The sequence below is a fragment of the Engystomops pustulosus genome, chromosome 7 (assembly GCF_040894005.1).
Source record: "Engystomops pustulosus chromosome 7, aEngPut4.maternal, whole genome shotgun sequence".
Classification (NCBI taxonomy): Eukaryota; Metazoa; Chordata; class Amphibia; order Anura; family Leptodactylidae; genus Engystomops; species Engystomops pustulosus.
The window spans coordinates 5,281,932-5,306,173 of NC_092417.1; the positions used below are offsets into that span (position 1 = coordinate 5,281,932).

General features: G+C 48.4%; 1 protein-coding gene across 1 annotated transcript in view; it reads left to right on the forward strand.

Moving 5' to 3' along the window:
• Positions 1–23,828, forward strand: part of LOC140068888 (NACHT, LRR and PYD domains-containing protein 3-like) — a 119,775-nt gene extending 95,947 nt beyond the window's left edge. Inside the window, exons 9-10 of the mRNA XM_072114249.1 lie at positions 18,535–18,705; positions 23,741–23,828. Of these exons, the coding sequence (XP_071970350.1) occupies positions 18,535–18,705; positions 23,741–23,828 (259 nt within the window). The remainder of the gene's footprint in view (positions 1–18,534; positions 18,706–23,740) is intronic.
• The last annotated feature ends 414 nt before the right edge of the window (positions 23,829–24,242 follow it).

The window sequence follows — 24,242 nt, forward strand, 5'->3', positions numbered from 1 at the left end:
ATTCCCTATATTGCCCCTCCATCATTAATAATTCCCTATACTGCTCCTCCATCATTAATTATTCCCTATACTGCTCCTCCATCATTAATTATTCCCTATACTGCTCCTCCATTATAAATTATTCCCTATACTGCCTCTCCATCATTATTTATTCCCTATACTGCTCCTCCATCATTAATTATTCCCTATACTGCCCCTCCATCATTAATTATTCCCTATACTGCCCCTCCATTATTAATTATTCCCTATACTGCCTCTCCACCATTAATTATTACCTATACTGCTCCTCCATCATTAATTATTCCCTATACTGCCCCTCCATCATTAATTATTCCCTATACTGCCCCTTCATCATTAATTATTCCCTATACTGCTCCTCCATCATGAATTATTCCCTATACTGCCCCTCCATCATTAATTATTACCTATACTGCTCCTCCATCATTAATTATTCCCTATACTGCCCCTCCATCATTAATTATTCCCTATACTGCCCCTCCATCATTAATTATTCCCTATACTGCCCCTCCATCATGAATTATTCCCTATACTGCCCTCCATCATTAATTATTCCCTATACTGCTCCTCCATCATTAATTATTCCCTATACTGCCCCTCCACCATTAATTATTCCCTATACTGCCCCTCCATCATTAATTATTCCCTATACTGCCCCTCCATCATTAATTATTCCCTATACTGCCCCTCCATCATTAATTATTCCCTATACTGCCCCTCCATCATGAATTTTTCCCTATACTGCTCCTCCATCATTAATTATTCCCTATACTGCCCCTCCATCATTAATTATTCCCTATACTGCCTCTCCATCATTAATTATTCCCTATACTGCTCCTCCATCATTAATTATTCTCTATACTGCTCCTCCATCATTATTTATTCCCTATACTGCCCCTCCATCATTAATTATTCCCTATACTGCTCCTCCATCATTAATTATTCCCTATACTGCTCCTCCATCATTATTTATTCCCTATACTGCCCCTCCATCATTATTCCCTATACTGCCCCTCCATCATTAATTATTCCCTATACTGCCCCTCCATCATTATTCCCTATACTGCCCCTCCATCATTATTTATTCCCTATACTGCCCCTCCATCATTAATTATTCCCTATACTGCCCCTCCATCATTATTTATTCCCTATACTGCTCCTCCATCATTAATTATTCCCTATACTGCCCCTCCATCATTAATTATTCCCTATACTGCCCCTCCATCATTAATTATTCCCTATACTGCCCCTCCATCATTAATTATTCCCTATACTGCCCCTCCATCATTAATTATTCCCTATACTGCCTCTCCATCATTAATTATTTCCTATACTGCTCCTCCATCATTAATTATTCCCTATACTGCCCCTCCATCATTAATTATTCCCTATACTGCCCCTCCACCATTAATTATTCCCTATACTGCTCCTCCATCATTAATTATTCTCTATACTGCTCCTCCATCATTATTTATTCCCTATACTGCCTCTCCATCATTATTTATTCCCTATACTGCTCCTCCATCATTAATTATTCCCTATACTGCTCCTCAATCATTAATTATTCCCTATACTGCCCCTCCATCATTATTTATTCCCTATACTGCTCCTCCATCATTAATTATTCCCTATACTGCCCCTCCATCATTAATTATTCCCTATACTGCCCCTCCACCATTAATTATTCCCTATACTGCTCCTCCATCATTAATTATTCCCTATACTGCCTCTCCATCATTAATTATTACCTATACTGCTCCTCCATCATTAATTATTCCCTATACTGCTCCTCCATTATTAATTATTCCCTATACTGCTCCTCCACCATTATTTATTCGCTATACTGCTCCTCCATCATTATTTATTCCCTATACTGCTCCTCCATCATTAATTATTCCCTATACTGCCTCTCCATCATTAATTATTCCCTATACTGCCCCCCCACCATTAATTATTCCCTATACTGCCCCTCCATCATTAATAATTCCCTATACTGCTCCTCCATCATTATTTATTCCCTATACTGCTCCTCCATCATTAATTATTCCCTATACTGCCTCTCCATCATTATTTATTCCCTATACTGCTCCTCCATCATTAATTATTCCCTCTACTGCCTCTCCATCATTATTTATTCCCTATACTGCCTCTCCATCATTAATTATTCCCTATACTGCCCCTACATCATTAATTATTCCCTATACTGCTCCTCCATCATTAATTATTCCCTCTACTGCCTCTCCATCATTATTTATTCCCTCTACTGCCTCTCCATCATTAATTATTCCCTATACTGCCCCTCCATCATTAACTATTCCCTATACTGCCCCTCCATCAATTATTTCTCATACTGCCTCTCCATCATTAATTATTCCCTATACTGCCCCTTCATCATTAATCATTCCCTATACTGCCCCTTCATTATTAATTATTCCCTATACTGCCCCTCCATCATTAATTATTCCCTATACTGCCTCTCCATCATTATTCCCTATACTGCCCCTCCATCATTAATTATTCCCTATACTGCCCCTCCAACATTAATTATTCCCTATACTGCTCCTCCATCATTAGTTATTCCCTATACTGCCTCTCCATCATTATTTATCCCTATACTGCCTCTCCATCATTAGTTATTCCCTATACTGCCCCTCCATCATTAATTATTCCCTATACTGCCTCTCCATCATGAATTATTCCCTATACTGCCTCTCCATCATTAATTATTCCCTATACTGCCCCTCCATCATTAATTATTCCCTATACTGCCTCTCCACCATTAATTATTCCCTATACTGCCCCCCCACCATTAATTATTCCCTATACTGCCCCTCCATCATTAATTATTCCCTATACTGCTCCTCCATCATTAATTATTTCCTATACTGCCCCTCCATCATTAATTATTCCCTATACTGCGTCTCTATTATTAATTATTCCCTATACTGCCCCTCCATCATTAATTATTCCCTATACTGCCCCTCCATCATTAATTATTCCCTATACTGCCTCTCCATCATTAATTATTCCCTATACTGCCTCTCCATCATTAATTATTCCCTATACTGCTCCTCCATCATTAATTATTCCCTATACTGCTCCTCCATCATTAATTATTTCCTTTACTGCCTCTCCATCATTAATTATTCCCTATACTGCTCCTCCACCATTAATTATTCCCTATACTGCTCCTCCATCATTAATTATTTCCTTTACTGCCTCTCCATCATTAATTATTCCCTATACTGCCCCTCCATCATTAATTATTCCCTATACTGCCTCTCCATCATTAATTATTCCCTATACTGCCTCTCCATCATTAATTATTCCCTATACTGCCCCTCCATCATTAATTATTCCCTATACTGCTCCTCCATCATTAATTATTTCCTATACTGCCCCTCCATCATTAATTATTCCCTATACTGCCTCTCCATCATTAATCATTCCCTATACTGCTCCTCCATCATTAATTATTCCCTATACTGCCCCTTCATTATTAATTATTCCCTATACTGCTCCTCCATTATTAATTATTCCCTATACTGCTCCTCCATCATTAATTATTTCCTATACTGCTCCTCCATCATTAATTATTCCCTATACTGCCCCTCCATCATTAATTATTCCCTATACTGCTCCTCCATCATTAGTTATTCCCTATACTGCCTCTCCATCATTATTTATTCCCTATACTGCCCCTCCATCATTAATTATTCCCTATACTGCCTCTCCACCATTAATTTTTCCCTATACTGCCCCTCCATCATTAATTATTCCCTATACTGCCTCTCCATCATTAATTATTCCATATACTGCCCCTCCATCATTAATTATTCCCTATACTGCTCCTCCACCATTAATTATTCCCTATACTGCTCCTCCATCATTAATTATTCCCTATACTGCCCCTCCATCATTAATTATTCCCTATACTGCTCCTACATCATTAATTATTCCCTATACTGCTCCTCCATCATTAATTATTCCCTATACTGCCCCTCCATCATTAATTATTCCCTATACTGCCTCTCCACCATTAATTATTCCCTATACTGCCCCTCCATCATTAATTATTCCCTATACTGCTCCTCCATCATTAATTATTCCCTATACTGCCCCTCCATCATTAATTATTCCCTATACTGCCCCTCCATCATTAATTATTCCCTATACTGCTCCTACATCATTAATTATTCCCTATACTGCCCCTCCATCAATAATTATTCCCTGTACTGCCCCTCCATCAATAATTATTCCCTATACTGCCTCTCCACCATTAATTATTCCCTATACTGCCCCTCCATCATTAATTATTCCCTATACTGCTCCTCCATCATTAATTATTCCCTATACTGCCCCTCCATCATTAATCATTCCCTATATTGCCCCTTCGTTATTAATTATTCCCTATACTGCTCCTCCATTATTAATTATTCCCTATACTGCCCCTCCATTATTAATTATTCCCTATACTGCTCCTCCATCATTAATTATTTCCTATACTGCCCCTCCATCATTAATTATTCCCTATACTGCTCCTCCATCATTAATTATTCCCTATACTGCTCCTCCATCATTAATTATTCCCTATACTGCCCCTCCATCATTAATTATTCCCTATACTGCCCCTCCATCATTAATTATTCCCTATACTGTCCCTTCATCATTAATTATTCCCTATACTGCTCCTCCATTAATTATTATTCCCTATACTGCCCCTCCATCATTAATTATTCCCTATACTGCTCCTCCATCATTAATTATTCCCTATACTGCTCCTCCATCATTAATTATTCCCTATACTGCCCCTCCATCATTAATTATTCCCTATACTGCCCCTCCATCATTAATTATTCCCTATACTGTCCCTTCATCATTAATTATTCCCTATACTGCTCCTCCATTAATTATTATTCCCTATACTGCCCCTCCATCATTAATTATTCCCTATACTGCTCCTCCATCATTAATTATTCCCTATACTGCTCCTCCATCATTAATTATTCCCTATACTGCCCCTCCATCATGAATTATTCCCTATACTGCCCCTCCATCATTAATTATTCCCTATACTGCCCCTCCATCATTAATTATTCCCTATACTGCCCCGCCCACCATTAATTATTCCCTATACTGCCCCTCCATCATTAATTCTTCCTGGTGCATGTAAGTGCATTGTCCGTGTATAATGCACTGTTCGGGGAGTCACTAAGATCATGCACCCGATATCGTGCATGTGTCGCTTCCCCGCTCAGGTCCCAGGAGTTCACCTTCTTCTTCCTGTTGCATGTAAGTGCATTGTCCATGTATAATGCGGTATATGGGGAGTCACTAAGATCCTGCGCCCGATATCCTGCATGTGTCGCTTCCCCGCTCAGGTCCCCGGAGTTCACCTTCTTCTTCCTGGTGCATGTAAGTGCATTGTCCGTGTATAATGCGCTGTGCAGGGAGTCACTAAGATCATGCACCCGATATCCTGCATGTGTCGCTTCCCCGCTCAGGTCCCAGGAGTTCACCTTCTTCTTCCTGGTGCATGTAAGTGCATTGTCCATGTATAATGCGGTATATGGGGAGTCACTAAGATCCTGCGCCCGATATCCTGCATGTGTCGCTTCCCCGCTCAGGTCCCCGGAGTTCACCTTCTTCTTCCTGGTGCATGTAAGTGCTTTGTCCGTGTATAATGCGCTGTGCGGGGTGTCACTAAGATCCTGCGCCCGATATCCTGCATGTGTCGCTTCCCTGCTCAGGTCCCCGGAGTTCACCTTCTTCTTCCTGGTGCATGTAAGTGCATTGTCCGTGTATAATGCGCTGTGCGGGGAGTCACTAAGATCCTGCGCCCGATATCCTGCATGTGTCGCTTCCCCGCTCAGGTCCCCGGAGTTCACCTTCTTCCTGGTGCATGTAAGTGCATTGTCTGTGTATAATGCGATGTGCTGGGAGTCACTAAGATCCTGCGCCCGATATCCTGCATGTGTCGCTTCCCCGCTCAGGTCCCCGGAGTTCACCTTCTTCTTACTGGTGCATGTAAGTGCATTGTCCATGTATAATGCGCTGTGCGGGGAGTCACTAAGATCTTGCCACCAATATCCTGCATGTGTCGCTTCCCCGCTCAGGTCCCCGGAGTTCACCTATATACTGGGGGGCAGGGGCTGGCAGGCTATATACTGGGGGGGCAGGGGCTGGCTTACTATATACTGGGCGGCAGGGGCTGGAAGGCTATATACTGGTTTGCAGGGGCTAGCAGGCTATATACTGGGGAGGCGGAAGGGTCTGGCAGGCTATATACTGGGGGGGCTGGGGCTGTCAGGCTATATGCTGGTTGGCAAGGGCTGCAAGCTATATAATTGGGGGCAGGGGCTGGCAGGCTATATACTTGGGGGCAGGGGCTGGTAGGCTATATACTGGGGGGGGCAGGGTCTGGCAGGCTATATACTGGGGGGCAGGGTCTGGCAGGCTATATACTGGGGGGCAGGGGCTGGCAGGCTATATACTGGGGGGCAGGGTCTGGCAGGCTATGTACTGGGGGGCAGGGGCTGGCAGGCTATATACTTGGGGCCGGGGGCTGGCAGGCTATATACTTGGGGCCGGGGGCTGGCAGGCTATATACTGGGGGGCAGGGGCTGGCAGGCTATATACTGGGGGGCAGGGGCTGGCAGGCTATATACTGGGGGGCAGGGGCTGGCAGGCTATATACTGGCGGGCAGGGGCTGGCAGTCTATATACTTGGGGGTAGGGGCTGGCAGGCTATATACTGTGGGGCAGGGGCTGCAGGCTATATACTGTGGGGCAGGGGCTGCAGGCTATATACTGGTTGGCAGGGGCTGGCAGGCTATATACTGGGGGGCAGGGGCTGGCAGGCTATATACTGGGGGGCAGGGGCTGGCAGGCTATATACTGGCGGGCAGGGGCTGGCAGTCTATATACTTGGGGGCAGGGGCTGGCAGGCTATATACTGTGGGGCAGGGGCTGCAGGCTATATACTGGTTGGCAGGGGCTAGCAGGCTATATACTGGGGAGGCAGAAGGGTCTGGCAGGCTATATACTGGGGGGGCTGGGGCTGTCAGGCTATATGCTGGTTGGCAAGGGCTGCAGGCTGTATAATTGGGGGCAGGGGCTGGCAGGCTATATACTTGGGGGCAGGGGCTGGTAGGCTATATACTAGGGGGAAGGGTCTGGCAGGCTATATACTGGGGGGCAGGGTCTGGCAAGCTATATACTGGGGGGCAGGGGCTGGCAGGCTATATACTGGGGGGCAGGGGCTGGCAGGCTATATACTGGGGGGCAGGGTCTGGCAGGCTATGTACTGGGGGGCAGGGGCTGGCAGGCTATATACTTGGGGCCGGGGGCTGGCAGGCTATATACTGGGGGCTGGCAGGCTATATACTGGCGGGCAGGGGCTGGCAGTATATATACTTGGGGGCAGGGGCTGGCAGGCTACATACTGTGGGGCAGGGGCTGCAGGCTATATACTGTGGGGCAGGGGCTGCAGGCTATATACTGGTTGGCAGGGGCTGGCAGGCTATATACTGGGGGGCAGGGGCTGGCAGGCTATATACTGGGGGGCAGGGGCTGGCAGGCTATATACTGGTGGGCAGGGGCTGGCAGTCTATATACTTGGGGGCAGGGGCTGGCAGGCTATATACTGTGGGGCAGGGGCTGCAGGCTATATACTGGTTGGCAGGGGCTAGCAGGCTATATACTGGGGAGGCGGAAGGGTCTGGCAGGCTATATACTGGGGGGGCTGGGGCTGTCAGGCTACATGCTGGTTGGCAAGGGCTGCAGGCTGTATAATTGGGGGCAGGGGCTGGCAGGCTATATACTTGGGGGCAGGGGCTGGTAGGCTATATACTAGGGGGAAGGGGTCTGGCAGGCTATATACTGGGGGGCAGGGTCTGGCAAGCTATATACTGGGGGGCAGGGGCTGGCAGGCTATATACTGGGGGGCAGGGGCTGGCAGGCTATATACTGGGGGGCAGGGTCTGGCAGGCTATGTACTGGGGGGCAGGGGCTGGCAGGCTATATACTTGGGGCCGGGGGCTGGCAGGCTATATACTGGGGGCTGGCAGGCTATATACTGGGGGGCAGGGGCTGGCAGGCTATATACTGGGGGGCAGGGGCTGGCAGGCTATATACTGGCGGGCAGGGGCTGGCAGTATATATACTTGGGGGCAGGGGCTGGCAGGCTACATACTGTGGGGCAGGGGCTGCAGGCTATATACTGGGGAGGCGGAAGGGTCTGGCAGGCTATATACTGGGGGGGCTGGGGCTGTCAGGCTATATGCTGGTTGGCAAGGGCTGCAGGCTGTATAATTGGGGGCAGGGGCTGGCAGGCTATATACTTGGGGGCAGGGGCTGGTAGGCTATATACTAGGGGGAAGGGTCTGGCAGGCTATATACTGGGGGGCAGGGTCTGGCAAGCTATATACTGGGGGGCAGGGGCTGGCAGGCTATATACTGGGGGGCAGGGGCTGGCAGGCTATATACTGGGGGGCAGGGTCTGGCAGGCTATGTACTGGGGGGCAGGGGCTGGCAGGCTATATACTTGGGGCCGGGGGCTGGCAGGCTATATACTGGGGGCTGGCAGGCTATATACTGGGGGGCAGGGGCTGGCAGGCTATATACTGGGGGGCAGGGGCTGGCAGGCTATATACTGGCGGGCAGGGGCTGGCAGTATATATACTTGGGGGCAGGGGCTGGCAGGCTACATACTGTGGGGCAGGGGCTGCAGGCTATATACTGGGGAGGCGGAAGGGTCTGGCAGGCTATATACTGGGGGGGCTGGGGCTGTCAGGCTATATGCTGGTTGGCAAGGGCTGCAGGCTGTATAATTGGGGGCAGGGGCTGGCAGGCTATATACTTGGGGGCAGGGGCTGGTAGGCTATATACTAGGGGGAAGGGTCTGGCAGGCTATATACTGGGGGGCAGGGTCTGGCAAGCTATATACTGGGGGGCAGGGGCTGGCAGGCTATATACTGGGGGGCAGGGGCTGGCAGGCTATATACTGGGGGGCAGGGGCTGGCAGGCTATGTACTGGGGGGCAGGGGCTGGCAGGCTATATACTTGGGGCCGGGGGCTGGCAGGCTATATACTGGGGGCTGGCAGGCTATATTCTGGGGGGCAGGGGCTGGCAGGCTATATACTGGGGGGCAGGGGCTGGCAGGCTATATACTGGCGGGCAGGGGCTGGCAGTCTATATACTTGGGGGCAGGGGCTGGCAGGCTACATACTGTGGGGCAGGGGCTGCAGGCTATATACTGTGGGGCAGGGGCTGCAGGCTATATACTGGTTGGCAGGGGCTGGCAGGCTATATACTGGGGGGCAGGGGCTGGCAGGCTATATATTGGGGGGCAGGGGCTGGCAGGCTATATACTGGCGGGCAGGGGCTGGCAGTCTATATACTTGGGGGCAGGGGCTGGCAGGCTATATACTGTGGGGCAGGGGCTGGCAGGCTATATACTGGGGGGCAGGGGCTGGCAGGCTATATACTGGGGGGCAGGGGCTGGCAGGCTATATACTGGCGGGCAGGGGCTGGCAGTCTATATACTTGGGGGTAGGGGCTGGCAGGCTATATACTGTGGGGCAGGGGCTGCAGGCTATATACTGTGGGGCAGGGGCTGCAGGCTATATACTGGTTGGCAGGGGCTGGCAGGCTATATACTGGGGGGCAGGGGCTGGCAGGCTATATACTGGGGGGCAGGGGCTGGCAGGCTATATACTGGCGGGCAGGGGCTGGCAGTCTATATACTTGGGGGCAGGGGCTGGCAGGCTATATACTGTGGGGCAGGGGCTGCAGGCTATATACTGGTTGGCAGGGGCTAGCAGGCTATATACTGGGGAGGCAGAAGGGTCTGGCAGGCTATATACTGGGGGGGCTGGGGCTGTCAGGCTATATGCTGGTTGGCAAGGGCTGCAGGCTGTATAATTGGGGGCAGGGGCTGGCAGGCTATATACTTGGGGGCAGGGGCTGGTAGGCTATATACTAGGGGGAAGGGTCTGGCAGGCTATATACTGGGGGGCAGGGTCTGGCAAGCTATATACTGGGGGGCAGGGGCTGGCAGGCTATATACTGGGGGGCAGGGGCTGGCAGGCTATATACTGGGGGGCAGGGTCTGGCAGGCTATGTACTGGGGGGCAGGGGCTGGCAGGCTATATACTTGGGGCCGGGGGCTGGCAGGCTATATACTGGGGGCTGGCAGGCTATATACTGGGGGGCAGGGGCTGGCAGGCTATATACTGGGGGGCAGGGGCTGGCAGGCTATATACTGGCGGGCAGGGGCTGGCAGTATATATACTTGGGGGCAGGGGCTGGCAGGCTACATACTGTGGGGCAGGGGCTGCAGGCTATATACTGTGGGGCAGGGGCTGCAGGCTATATACTGGTTGGCAGGGGCTGGCAGGCTATATACTGGGGGGCAGGGGCTGGCAGGCTATATACTGGGGGGCAGGGGCTGGCAGGCTATATACTGGTGGGCAGGGGCTGGCAGTCTATATACTTGGGGGCAGGGGCTGGCAGGCTATATACTGTGGGGCAGGGGCTGCAGGCTATATACTGGTTGGCAGGGGCTAGCAGGCTATATACTGGGGAGGCGGAAGGGTCTGGCAGGCTATATACTGGGGGGGCTGGGGCTGTCAGGCTACATGCTGGTTGGCAAGGGCTGCAGGCTGTATAATTGGGGGCAGGGGCTGGCAGGCTATATACTTGGGGGCAGGGGCTGGTAGGCTATATACTAGGGGGAAGGGGTCTGGCAGGCTATATACTGGGGGGCAGGGTCTGGCAAGCTATATACTGGGGGGCAGGGGCTGGCAGGCTATATACTGGGGGGCAGGGGCTGGCAGGCTATATACTGGGGGGCAGGGTCTGGCAGGCTATGTACTGGGGGGCAGGGGCTGGCAGGCTATATACTTGGGGCCGGGGGCTGGCAGGCTATATACTGGGGGCTGGCAGGCTATATACTGGGGGGCAGGGGCTGGCAGGCTATATACTGGGGGGCAGGGGCTGGCAGGCTATATACTGGCGGGCAGGGGCTGGCAGTATATATACTTGGGGGCAGGGGCTGGCAGGCTACATACTGTGGGGCAGGGGCTGCAGGCTATATACTGGGGAGGCGGAAGGGTCTGGCAGGCTATATACTGGGGGGGCTGGGGCTGTCAGGCTATATGCTGGTTGGCAAGGGCTGCAGGCTGTATAATTGGGGGCAGGGGCTGGCAGGCTATATACTTGGGGGCAGGGGCTGGTAGGCTATATACTAGGGGGAAGGGTCTGGCAGGCTATATACTGGGGGGCAGGGTCTGGCAAGCTATATACTGGGGGGCAGGGGCTGGCAGGCTATATACTGGGGGGCAGGGGCTGGCAGGCTATATACTGGGGGGCAGGGTCTGGCAGGCTATGTACTGGGGGGCAAGGGCTGGCAGGCTATATACTTGGGGCCGGGGGCTGGCAGGCTATATACTGGGGGCTGGCAGGCTATATACTGGGGGGCAGGGGCTGGCAGGCTATATACTGGGGGGCAGGGGCTGGCAGGCTATATACTGGCGGGCAGGGGCTGGCAGTATATATACTTGGGGGCAGGGGCTGGCAGGCTACATACTGTGGGGCAGGGGCTGCAGGCTATATACTGGGGAGGCGGAAGGGTCTGGCAGGCTATATACTGGGGGGGCTGGGGCTGTCAGGCTATATGCTGGTTGGCAAGGGCTGCAGGCTGTATAATTGGGGGCAGGGGCTGGCAGGCTATATACTTGGGGGCAGGGGCTGGTAGGCTATATACTAGGGGGAAGGGTCTGGCAGGCTATATACTGGGGGGCAGGGTCTGGCAAGCTATATACTGGGGGGCAGGGGCTGGCAGGCTATATACTGGGGGGCAGGGGCTGGCAGGCTATATACTGGGGGGCAGGGTCTGGCAGGCTATGTACTGGGGGGCAGGGGCTGGCAGGCTATATACTTGGGGCCGGGGGCTGGCAGGCTATATACTGGGGGCTGGCAGGCTATATTCTGGGGGGCAGGGGCTGGCAGGCTATATACTGGGGGGCAGGGGCTGGCAGGCTATATACTGGCGGGCAGGGGCTGGCAGTCTATATACTTGGGGGCAGGGGCTGGCAGGCTACATACTGTGGGGCAGGGGCTGCAGGCTATATACTGTGGGGCAGGGGCTGCAGGCTATATACTGGTTGGCAGGGGCTGGCAGGCTATATACTGGGGGGCAGGGGCTGGCAGGCTATATACTGGGGGGCAGGGGCTGGCAGGCTATATACTGGCGGGCAGGGGCTGGCAGTCTATATACTTGGGGGCAGGGTCTGGCAGGTTATATACTGTGGGGCAGGGGCTGCAGGCTATATACCGGTTGGCAGGGGCTGGCAGGCTATATACTGGTTGGCAGGGGCTGGCAGGCTATATACTGGTGGGCAGGAGGCTGGATGGCTATATACTGGGGGGCAGGGGCTGGCAGGCTATATACTGTGGGGGCAGGGGCTGGCAGGCTATATACTTGGGGCCGGGGGCTGGCAGGCTATATACTGGGGGGCAGGGGCTGGCAGGCTATATATTAAGGGGCAGGGGCTGGCAGGCTATATACTTGGGGGCAGGGGCTGGCGGGCTATATACTTGGGGCCGGGGGCTGGCAGGCTATATACTGGGGGCTGGCAGGCTATATACTGGGGGGCAGGGGCTGGCAGGCTATATACTGGGGGGCAGGGGCTGGCAGGCTATATACTGGCGGGCAGGGGCTGGCAGTCTATATACTTGGGGGCAGGGGCTGGCAGGCTACATACTGTGGGGCAGGGGCTGCAGGCTATATACTGTGGGGCAGGGGCTGCAGGCTATATACTGGTTGGCAGGGGCTGGCAGGCTATATACTGGGGGGCAGGGGCTGGCAGGCTATATATTGGGGGGCAGGGGCTGGCAGGCTATATACTGGCGGGCAGGGGCTGGCAGTCTATATACTTGGGGGCAGGGGCTGGCAGGCTATATACTGTGGGGCAGGGGCTTCAGGCTATATACCGGTTGGCAGGGGCTGGCAGGCTATATACTGGTTGGCAGGGGCTGGCAGGCTATATACTGGTGGGCAGGAGTCTGGATGGCTATATACTGGGGGCAGGGGCTGGCAGGCTATATACTTGGGGGCAGGGGCTGGCAGGCTATATACTGTGGGGCCGGGGGCTGGCAGGCTATATACTTGGGGCCGGGGGCTGGCAGGCTATATACTGGGGGGCAGGGGCTGGCAGGCTATATATTAAGGGGCAGGGGCTGGCAGGCTATATACTTGGGGGCAGGGGCTGGCGGGCTATATACTGGGGGGCAGGGGCTGGCAGGCTATATACTTGGGGGCAGGGGCTGGCAGGCTATATACTGTGGGGCAGGGGCTGCAGGCTATATACTGTGGGGGCAGGGACTGCAGGCTATATACTGTGGGGCAGGGGCTGGCAGGCTATATACTGGTTGGCAGGGGCTGGCAGGCTATATACTGGGGGGCAGGGGCTGGCAGGCTATATACTGGCGGGCAGGGGCTGGCAGTCTATATACTTGGGGGCAGGGGCTGGCAGGCTATATACTGTGGGGCAGGGGCTGCAGGCTATATACTGGTTGGCAGGGGCTGGCAGGCTATATACTGGTTGGCAGGGGCTGGCAGGCTATATACTGGGGGGCAGGGGCTGGCAGGCTATATACTGGGGGGCAGGGGCTGGCAGGCTATATACTGGGGGGCAGGGGCTGGCAGGCTATATACTGGCGGGCAGGGGCTGGCAGGCTATATACTGGGGGGCAGGGGCTGGCAGGCTATATACTGGGGGGCAGGGGCTGCAGGCTATATACTGTGGGGCAGGGGCTGCAGGCTATATACTGGTTGGCAGGGGCTGGCAGGCTATATACTGGGGGGAGGCTGTGACCAATGCATTTGCCACCCTCGGCTTATAATCGAGTCAATAGGTTTTCCTAGTTTTGTGGTAAAATTAGGGGCCTCGGCTTATACTTGAGTATATACAGTACTCACTTGTCTAACTTGTCTTATCTTTGATAATCCATTCAGTTTTTATCAATGACTCATTATCTGCTCTATTATTCGGTGTGTATATATATATATTGTACATCACAACTTGTTCTGAGTCTTTTCTGTTTCCTTCCACTTTTCCCTCCCATCCTTGTTGTACTTTGGGAATCTCTTTATCTGACGGTTCCTGCAAAAGTGTAATATCAGTTTTTAACTTCTTACAGTATTTCTTCAGTGAATATTCCCTAGATACTAGTTGTATCTCAGACATCGGGCTTCAGGAACGGTGTAGGGGGTTACACACGACTTGTTGCCAAGTTGTTTGGGCATTTTACATCTAATATTTTATAGTAACGTCTTATCAATGGCGTCTGACTATTCTGCCTGATCCACACTTGCTGTTACTTCAGTAAAGCTTTTCTATGACGCAGTTCAGACAGAAGCTTTTGTTGTAACAAGCACCTTTCAATTTGATGTTTATGTTACGTGGACCAGCTCCCACTAATAAGCGCCACGTCGCAGTAAGTATTTCATCAATCCACAAGTGTAACATATTCAGTCCTGGGAATTTACGCAGGAAAAACTCCACACCTTCAATGTAAACACTGTGTGACATTTCATATTGCCTGAAAATATATCGGGCCACATTTATTAATGGTGGGGAAACCGCACGGAGCATGGCTTTATGAATCGGGGGCACCCCGCGGACATCCAAAATACTTAAACTGAGTACTCCCGTTTTTTCCTGCTGCAGTTTAAGGGGCGCGCGACACATTTATGTCAGACTTCCGATGCGAATGTGCACAACGCTGTCAGAAACGCCACATAAATCCTAAACGCTACAGAATCCACATGTATTTATGTGCTGGTGCAGACTGCTTAAAGGGAACCTGTCATCAGGAGCGCTTTTTCTGGCTCCCCCATGTCCCCATAGAGAGTAGTACACACATCACCAAAGAGCTTTTATAGTTAAAGGGGTTTTCCCATCTGGGCATTTACATTTCATTAAATTCATTTGCCTTATGGAAACATTTCTTTAATTGGATGTTAATTAAAAAAATGTTCCTGTGTGAAGATAATTTCTCATAAATGTAGCCATGTTGTCCCTTAGAAACGAGATAGCTTCCTCGGATACGACCACCTCTGCTGGAGGGATTGCACAAAGAAACAAAAGTCATACATACATGACTGTAAGTCCCAGATACAATATAAAATATTACTTTATAAATTTCTTACTGCCTGTCCCTGAAGGGGTTAATGTATTGCACACTTGTGGTTGGTCTTGTGTGAGGCCACTTCCCAATTGGTTGTACTGCCTTGTTTGGCCCTCCCCCTGTATATATATGTGAACCCTATATGCCTGTTGTTTTCATTCCTGTCCTACACTTTGAGAAAGGGCTTTCCCCGAAACGCGTCAGTAAGGACATTACTTATGTACTATTAAGGACCCTGTCTATGTGTTTTTATCTATAAATAAACCTTAATTATTATACTGGAGTTTTACTATCACAATTATCTTTTTTTCGAGAGTTGGTAAATATCCTGGTAAATAGCGCCACATTGATGCCAAGTTGCTTATTTTTGGGACTGTTTGGGAAACCTACTTTGGCTAGTGGCTGCTTTTCTATACTTTTCTGGATAAGAGGGATACCATCTACCTCCAGAACCCCACCTCCGGGTATTTTGCCTTAAAACAAGACGTCTACAGATGAGCACCCCATATAGGGGCGGGTTTACTTCTCTTCTTTGCTGGAAGGTATCACCATAGGCACCGTCCTCTGTTTTTCTGCATTGTCTATGTATGATGTCCTGAGGGGGGAAGCGATTGGGAAGGAGATATGGGGAACATGGAAGATTTCCCGAAGGTGGGGGGGGGGGGATTATTTTTTGGAAGGGGGAAAACCTGGTAAACTGTTGGCCTCCATAGTCAGTAATAACACTAAAAGTTGTAGAGCAGAAACAACTTGTAGGGGAGAGAAGACTGGCATAAAATTGATAATAACTGATGGAAAATTTCAAACTGTGTAGATCTGAGGTTGAGCCGCTCCGAAGGGGAACAGTTGGTTTCATGGCAAAAGTTTAATTCCTCAGAGGAATTGATGGAGGAGGAAAATTCCTCCCTAGATACTACTGGCTTCCCATTAAGCCCTGGACTATGCGGAAATACTGATACCTGTTCCATTCAGGGTGTTGAGCGAGTGCATGAGAACAATTGTAGTCATATAGACTCATCTCCGATATATTCCCAAATTAAGGCCTAATAGACTTAAAAGTAATGGACTCACTAGTGAAAACAGAGCAGAATGGGTTTATACCCGCTAGAGGGACAAGTTTTATTCTTCACTAACATGCAATTGGGGGGGGGGGGGGGGGCTATTAGCTTCATCCTGTCTCTTAGCCCCTGTCAAAGCTTTCGACAGGGTTGAGTAGCAGCTCCTTTGGAAAATGGGAATGGACATTTCAGATTTCTTGGAATCCAGATTGCATCTAATAATGAGAGAATTATTAAAATAAAAATACTTCCATTGCTTAAAAAGATGTATCAAAAGATAGTAATTTTGAAAGGGATGCCCTGTTCCAGAACAGATGAAGTCAGCGAAATTAAGATGATATTTCTTCCTCTTCTACTATATACCCCCAATGTTAGTTAAATATGGATTCCAAAGGGTATCTTTAGGAATTTAGAGGGAATAACCTCTGACAAACTGAACTCAAGGTTCAGAAGGTATAAAGTTAAACACAAGTTTTAATCTGCACCAAAATTTTTATTTTTATTTAATCTCTTTATTCAAATTCTCCAATAATACAGCATTCAGAGTACATAAACGCATGATATTCAATAATAAATAATATAAATAGTGACAAGACACAAAACATTCATTACAAATGCTTCCCTCAGAAAATCACTATTCTTACACGCGAGACCAGTGGTAAATATTCACATAGTTCACATGTCACATAATTTGATTAGCGAATGCAAATATCTGCCACTTTTCACCTAACAGACGTCTCTATCGTATACAAATGGCCTGTTGCTAAATACATTGGGGCACATTTACTTACTCGGTCCTGTCGCGATCCAGCGGAGCATTCTCAGTCGAGGATTCTGGTCTTCTGGCGATTCACTAACATCGTGCGCCTGATGTCCACCAGGGGTCTCTGCTGCGCCAAGTTCCGCCGAGGTTCGCCGGAGTTTACCTGCTTCGTTCCGGTGTATATGAGTGATATTCTTGTGACACATTTTTTTTTTTTTTAAATTCCACGGTCTTTCTGAATCCGTCGGGTTTTCCCATGGCCACGCCCCCAAGTGAAAGCCGATGCGCCACAATCCGATCACGTGCGCCAAATTCCAGGGGCAATTCGTCGCAAATCAGAAAAATCTGTGAAACCCAGCGGAAAAACACGATTCGGACCCCATTATGCTTTGACCCTATACATTTGTTTTTTACAACCCAAATCCCAAATACCCACTCTGCCAAGGGGAAGACAGGAAAAAAAAGGGGAAAAAAACCCTCCGACCGCCAACATTTGGAGTCCCTCCTATATCCTAGTACGATCTTACTCAGGTCTTACTTCAGGTCCTCCCCAAATTTTTTCCCACCTGCCCAGAGATCCTATTTTCCCATAGTTTATTTTTTCCATAAGTGCTCTCCAGTGACCTATATATGGAGATACCGGCTTCATCCATACCCTTGCAATCAGTATTATTGCCACAAGCTTAAAAATAGTTATTTTTTGAGATTTGGTTATACCCTGTATCTCCTCATTCATAAGGTCATTTATCAATAAAACCTCAAAGGAACATGGCAGTGCCACACCCACCATAATCTGCACCACAATTTAACATCACAGTGATGAATCCTGAGCAGCAAAAAACTAGTGTTGTCTGAATTTGCACTGATGTACCCTGTGCCACATTGATACATTTTTAATTTGTGGCACTGGCCCCGCCCCCCTTCATTTCCTTACTTGCCTACTTGCCCCCTTAGCGAGAGAATTAATAGCAAGTGTTAGCGGATCGCTAGAATCATGATTCATTTCAGAGCTTCTACACCCGTTTTCTCGTCTCAGATATATCACAGCTTCCACTCACTTTTGAGTTGATAAAAGTAAACTTAGTTTCCTGGTTGATTTGGGAATATACTGAAATATGTGTGAGATTGGCCAACTCTTTAGTGATTCAATTTCTTTTGGGAAGTTCCCAGGTGTAGTAGGAAACTACACCTAAAGAGCCGGTGCTGCTCCAACCTCTGTCTGTATATGCCTATTATCACTTGAGCTGCATTTATCCTTCACTACTCTCTAAGGACACATTCACACATTGCAGTAAAGCTTCTGCAGGCTCCACGTTACTTGTATACAATCTAACCATGTATGATAAAGCAGGTTGAACTATTGTATCTAGAATTGAATGTTTTGCTCATATTTCTTTATGTTTAAGTTATAATGTTTGGCTGCTCTATTTGACCTTATGCTGTTGAATACTGTCTGCTATTCCATTGTGTACAAGTGCATTTTCTTTTTATTCACACAGTTTTGGTTGGAATGACCTAACAGACACTTCCTGCACCCAGTTCGCCTCTGTAATAAGGAAAAATCTCTCCCTGATTTTACTTGACCTGTCTGGTAATCGTTTGTCTGGTCCTAACCTCAGGGACTTACTGGAAGCTGTAGACACTTCTGCGAGCAGGATAAAGGAATTTCGGTGAGTATAATAGATGTGTACAAAAGAAGATATTACTGGGAGTATGAGAGATTTGTTCAGAGGGAGACATTACTGTGAGGATAAGAGATGTGTACAGGAGGAGATATTACTGTGAGTATAAGAGATTTGTACAGGAGGAGATATTACTGTGAGTATAAAAGTTTTGTACAGGAGGAGACATTACTGTGAGTATAAGAGATGCGTACAGGAGGATATATTACTGTGAGTATAAGAGATGCGTACAGGAGGAGACATTACTGTGAATATAAGAGATGTGTACAGGAGGAGACATTACTGTGAATATAAGAGATGTGTACAGGTGACATTACTGTGAGTATAAGAGATGTGTACTGAAGGAGACATTACTGTGAGTATAAGAGATTGTACAAGAGGAGACATTACACAGAGAATAAGCGATGTATACAGGAGGAGACATTACTGTGAGTGTGAGAGATGTGTACTGAAGGAGACATTACTTTGAGTATAAGAGATTGTACAAGGGGAGACATTACACAGAGAATAGGCGATGTATACAGGAGGAGACATTACTGTGAGTATGAGAGATGTGTACAGGGGAGACATTACTGTGAGTATAAGAGATGTGTACAGGAGGAGACATTACTGTGAGTATAAGAGATGCATACAGGAGGAGATATTACTGTGAGTATAAGAGATGTGTACAGGAGGAGACATTCCTGTGAGTATAAGAGATGTGTACAGGAGGAGACATTCCTGTCAGTATAAGAGATGTGTACATGAGGAGACATTCCTGTGAGTATAAGAGATACCAAAACCAAAATTTAGTACCTGCGCCAACCGTGTTCAAAATAATATACAATGTGCATAAGATGTCGCGACCAAGGTGCCTAACCATTACACATTATCGTCGTACACAGAGAACATCACCTAAGCACCTAAAGCAATAGCGATAACAATATCACAAATGATCAGTGCGGTGTAGTGGTGTACGTAGGTAATGAATGTTGGTACCTTACATGTGGTTGCTGTCGTTCCTATCGGATTGGATGGTCCGGGAAGAAACTGTCTGTAGGCACTTGTAGTATCGCAAGTCCAGTAGCTGTGTCGCACCCCTTGGGTACTTGAGGTGTTTAGCAAAAAACTGAACAATGTTGACTGCGTGAGGAGTGGAGCCCCGGCCGGCGGCTACACACTCCAAGCACAGTTCCGGTGAGTTCCGTACGGTGACGTCACCTAGATTACGGTAAGTCCGGAAGGACAAAAAGAATCCGCAGGGGACATTACTGTGAATAGAAGAGACGTCACTGTCACAATGTGTGGTTGCTGGAATGTCTGACCAAACCTTGACAACCAAAACTGAATTAACATGCCAAGGAATTAGAGCAGCTCAGCTGTAGTCCTGGAGACTTCTGTAACCATTTGAAGTCTATCATGGTTGGCACTCGACTATTGAGGCCAATAGTAAAAATAAATGAAATTTCTATGAAAATGAACAACCGAAAGGCAGACATTGCTTTTCCACCGGACTGCAACAGAATTAAAAAAATAAAACTCATAAAAAAGGTTTGGACAGAAATGATGGATCCCTTAACTTAGCAGAACCTTTTGAGGCAGTCGCTGCAATCACACAATTTATGTAACTGTCAATGAGACTTCTGCTCCTCTCAGCAGGTATTTTTGACCACTCCAGTTGTCTGTGGTGTGAAGCGGCCTTTTCCAGACACCATGGGGCACATTTACTAACGGTCCGCGAACCGCATTTTCTTCAGGTTTTCTGACTTTTTCCATTTTGCGCCACATTTAACTGGGGTTTTTGGCACACACGATTGGATTTTGGCTCAATTGCGCCAACTTTCATGCAACACAAATCGGGGCATGGCGGGCAGACAACCCGACTGATTCGGACAAAGTGCAGGATTTAACATTCAAAATTGTGTCGCAAGCCATGCACTTACATGCACCGGGAAGAAGAAGGTGAACTCTGGCGGACCTCAGCGGGAAAACGACACATACAGGAAATTAGACGCACGATCTTAGTGATTTGCGGCAGCTCCAAATCCTCGGCGGACAATGTACCTCGGGGATTGCGACTGGACGGGTAAGTAAATGTGCTCCCATGTTTCAGCTTCTTCTAAAGTCAGAGCTTCAGAATAGTCCAACGTTTTCCTCTCAGCTTTTCTCAGGTGTTTTTAGCTGTGTGTTTTGGGTCAAGAGCCAAGACCTGTGAATAAGCCAAAGCCTTCTGACACTGGGCAGCATATTTCTCTCTAAAATCCCTTGATAGTCTTGAGGTGTCATTGTATCCTGCACAGATTTAAGATCCCTTGTGCCAGATGCGACAAAGCAGCTCAAGAACATATAGCAGAGCCTCCTCCATGTGTCACAGTAGGGACAGGATATGCTTCATTTTTCCATCTGTGAACATAGCGCTGATGTGCCTTGCCAAAAAGTTTTAAATTATTTTCATTTGTCCATAGGACATACTCCAAGAAATTTTGTGTTTTTTCAGCAGTGGCATCCTTCTTGGTCGTCTCCCATTAAATCCACATTGGCTCAAACAAGGACAGATGGTGCGATCTGACACTGATGTTCCTACAGCTTGAAGTTCACCTTTAATCTCTTTAGAAGTTTTTCTGGGATCTTCTGTTACCATTTGTGTTATTCAGCTCTAATTTGTTGTCAATTTTTCTCCTGCTGCCACGTCAAGGGAGGTTTGTTACAGTCCCATAGATCTTACATTTCTGAATAATATGTGCAGCTGTAGTCACAGGAACATCAAGTTGGCGATGGTCTTATAACCATTACATTTAATCTGCTTGTCTATAATTTTTTTTTTCTAATCTCCATAAAAAACCCTTTCTTTTGCTTTCTTTGATCCATGTTGACTGTAATACACACAGTGGGGCAGATTTACTTACACGGTCCATTCGCGATCCAGTGGCGGGTTCTCCGTCGAGGATTCGGGTCCGGCGCTATTCACCAAGGTAGTGTGCCTGATGTCCAGCAGATGTCGCTGCTGCGCCTAAGTCTGTTGGAGTTCACTGGAGTTCACCATCCGTTGCTGGGTGCAGGTAAGAGCGTGTCAAGCGACACATTTTTTTTTTAATTTCATGATTTTTCCGAATCCGTCGGGTTTGCAGACGGCCACAGCCCCCGATTCCCGTCGCGTGCATGCCGGCGCCGATGCGCCACTATCCGATCATGTGCGCCAAAAACCCTATATACAGCACAGTGAGGAGCTGTACCCTGTATACAGCCCGGTGAGAAGCGGTACCCTATATACAGCACAGTGAGGAGCTGTAACCCTATATGCAGCACAGTGAGGAGCTGTACCCTATATACAGCACAGTGATGAGTTGTACCTTATATACAGCCCATTGAGTTGCTGTACGCTATATAGAGCACAGGGAGGAGCTATTCTCTATATACAGCACAGGGAGGAGCTGCACCCTATATACAGCACAGTGAGTATGTGTACCCTATATACAGCACAATGAGGAGCTGCACCCTATATACAGCACAGTGAGTATGTGTACCCTATATACAGCACAATGAGGAGCTGCACCCTATATACAGCACAGTGAGTATGTGTACCCTATATACAGCACAGTGAGGAGCTGTAGTCCTATATACAGCACCGTGAGGAGCTGTATGCTATATACAGCACAGGGAGGAGCTGCACCCTATATACAGCACAGGGAGGAGCTGCACCCTATATACAGCACAGTGAGTATGTGTACCCTATATACAGCACAGTGAGTATGTGTACCCTATATACAGCACATGGAGTAGCTGTACCCTATATACAGCACAGTGAGGAGCTGTACCCTATATACAGCACAGTGAGTATGTGTACCCTATATACAGCACAGTGAGGAGCTGCACCCTATATACAGCACCGTGAGTATGTGTACCCTATATACAGCACAGTGAGGAGCTGCACCCTATATACAGCACAGTGAGTATGTGTACCCTATATACAGCACAATGAGGAGCTGCACCCTATATACAGCACAGTGAGGAGCTGCACCCTATATACAGCACAGTGAGTATGTGTACCTTATATACAGCACAGTGAGTATGTGTACCCTATATACAGCACAGTGAGTATGTGTACCCTATATACAGCACAGTGAGTATGTGTACCCTATATACAGCACAGTGAGGAGCTGCACCCTATATACAGCACAGTGAGGAGCTGCACCCTATATACAGCACAGTGAGTATGTGTACCCTATATACAGCACAGGGAGGAGCTGCACCCTATATACAGGACAGTGAGTATGTGTACCCTATATACAGCACAGGGAGGAGCTGCACCCTATATACAGCACATGGAGGAGCTGCACCCTATATACAGCACAGTGAGTATGTGTACCCTATATACAGCACAGTGAGTATGTGTACCCTATATACAGCACAGTGAGTATGTGTACCCTATATACAGCACAGGGAGGAGCTGCACCTATATACAGGACAGTGAGTATGTGTACCCTATATACAGCACAGTGAGTATGTGTACCCTATATACAGCACAGTGAGTATGTGTACCCTATATACAGCACAGTGAGGAGCTGTACCCTATATACAGCACAGTGAGGAGCTGCACCCTATATACAGCACAGTGAGTATGTGTACCCTATATACAGCACAGTGAGTATGTGTACCCTATATACAGCACAGTGAGTATGTGTACCCTATATACAGCACAGTGAGTATGTGTACCCTTATACTTGGCACTTATATTATGTAGTGGACATCCTGCGATTCTTCATGTCTCTTTGCTCTCATTCTTTTCAGAGTTTTATATATTAAACATTGTGCTGAATCCTGGAGGAGAAGCCATTTCTGCCTTTCATTTGTACATTTTTATAGAAATTATATTTTTACTTTAGTCAGATTCCAGTCCATGTGTGAATGTGTGTCCTGGACGGTGTCTTCATGTAGTTTGTAGAGTAAAGCTCTGGATATTAGATGAAATAATTGTGTGATCTGAGATGATGAGAACCCTCTGTGATACCACGTCCCCAGTACCGGCCTCTGCTTCCTCTTTTAGCTTGGGGGGCAATGGATTATCTGAAGAGGAGAAGGAAGAAGTCAGGAAACTGCAAAGAAAAAAACCAAACATGAGGATCAGATACTGAAGAAGCCGATCCCAGGACGTGATGGTGGATTCTTTCCCGGTGCTCCTGGTGCTTTCCATCACCTCCAGGGATTTGTCCTCCTCCTTTCCATGATTTCTTGGGATAAATCTTTGTGTTCGGGTGACGGAGACTACTGTTACTATTATTACATCCTTGTCACATGTCGGTGGATTAATAAAGATTGTCCTTTGTTGCACATCAGTCGCTTTTCTTGTGGATCCCGAGTCTTTTCCTTCCTCCATTTATAATGATATTGGGGGTCATTTACTAAGGGCCCGATTCGCGTTTTCCCGACGTGTTACCCGAATATTTCCGATTTGCGCCGATTGTACCTGAATTGCCCCGGGTTTTTGGCGCACGCGATCGGAATTTGGCGCATCGGCGCCGGTATGCACGCGACGGAAATCGGGGGGC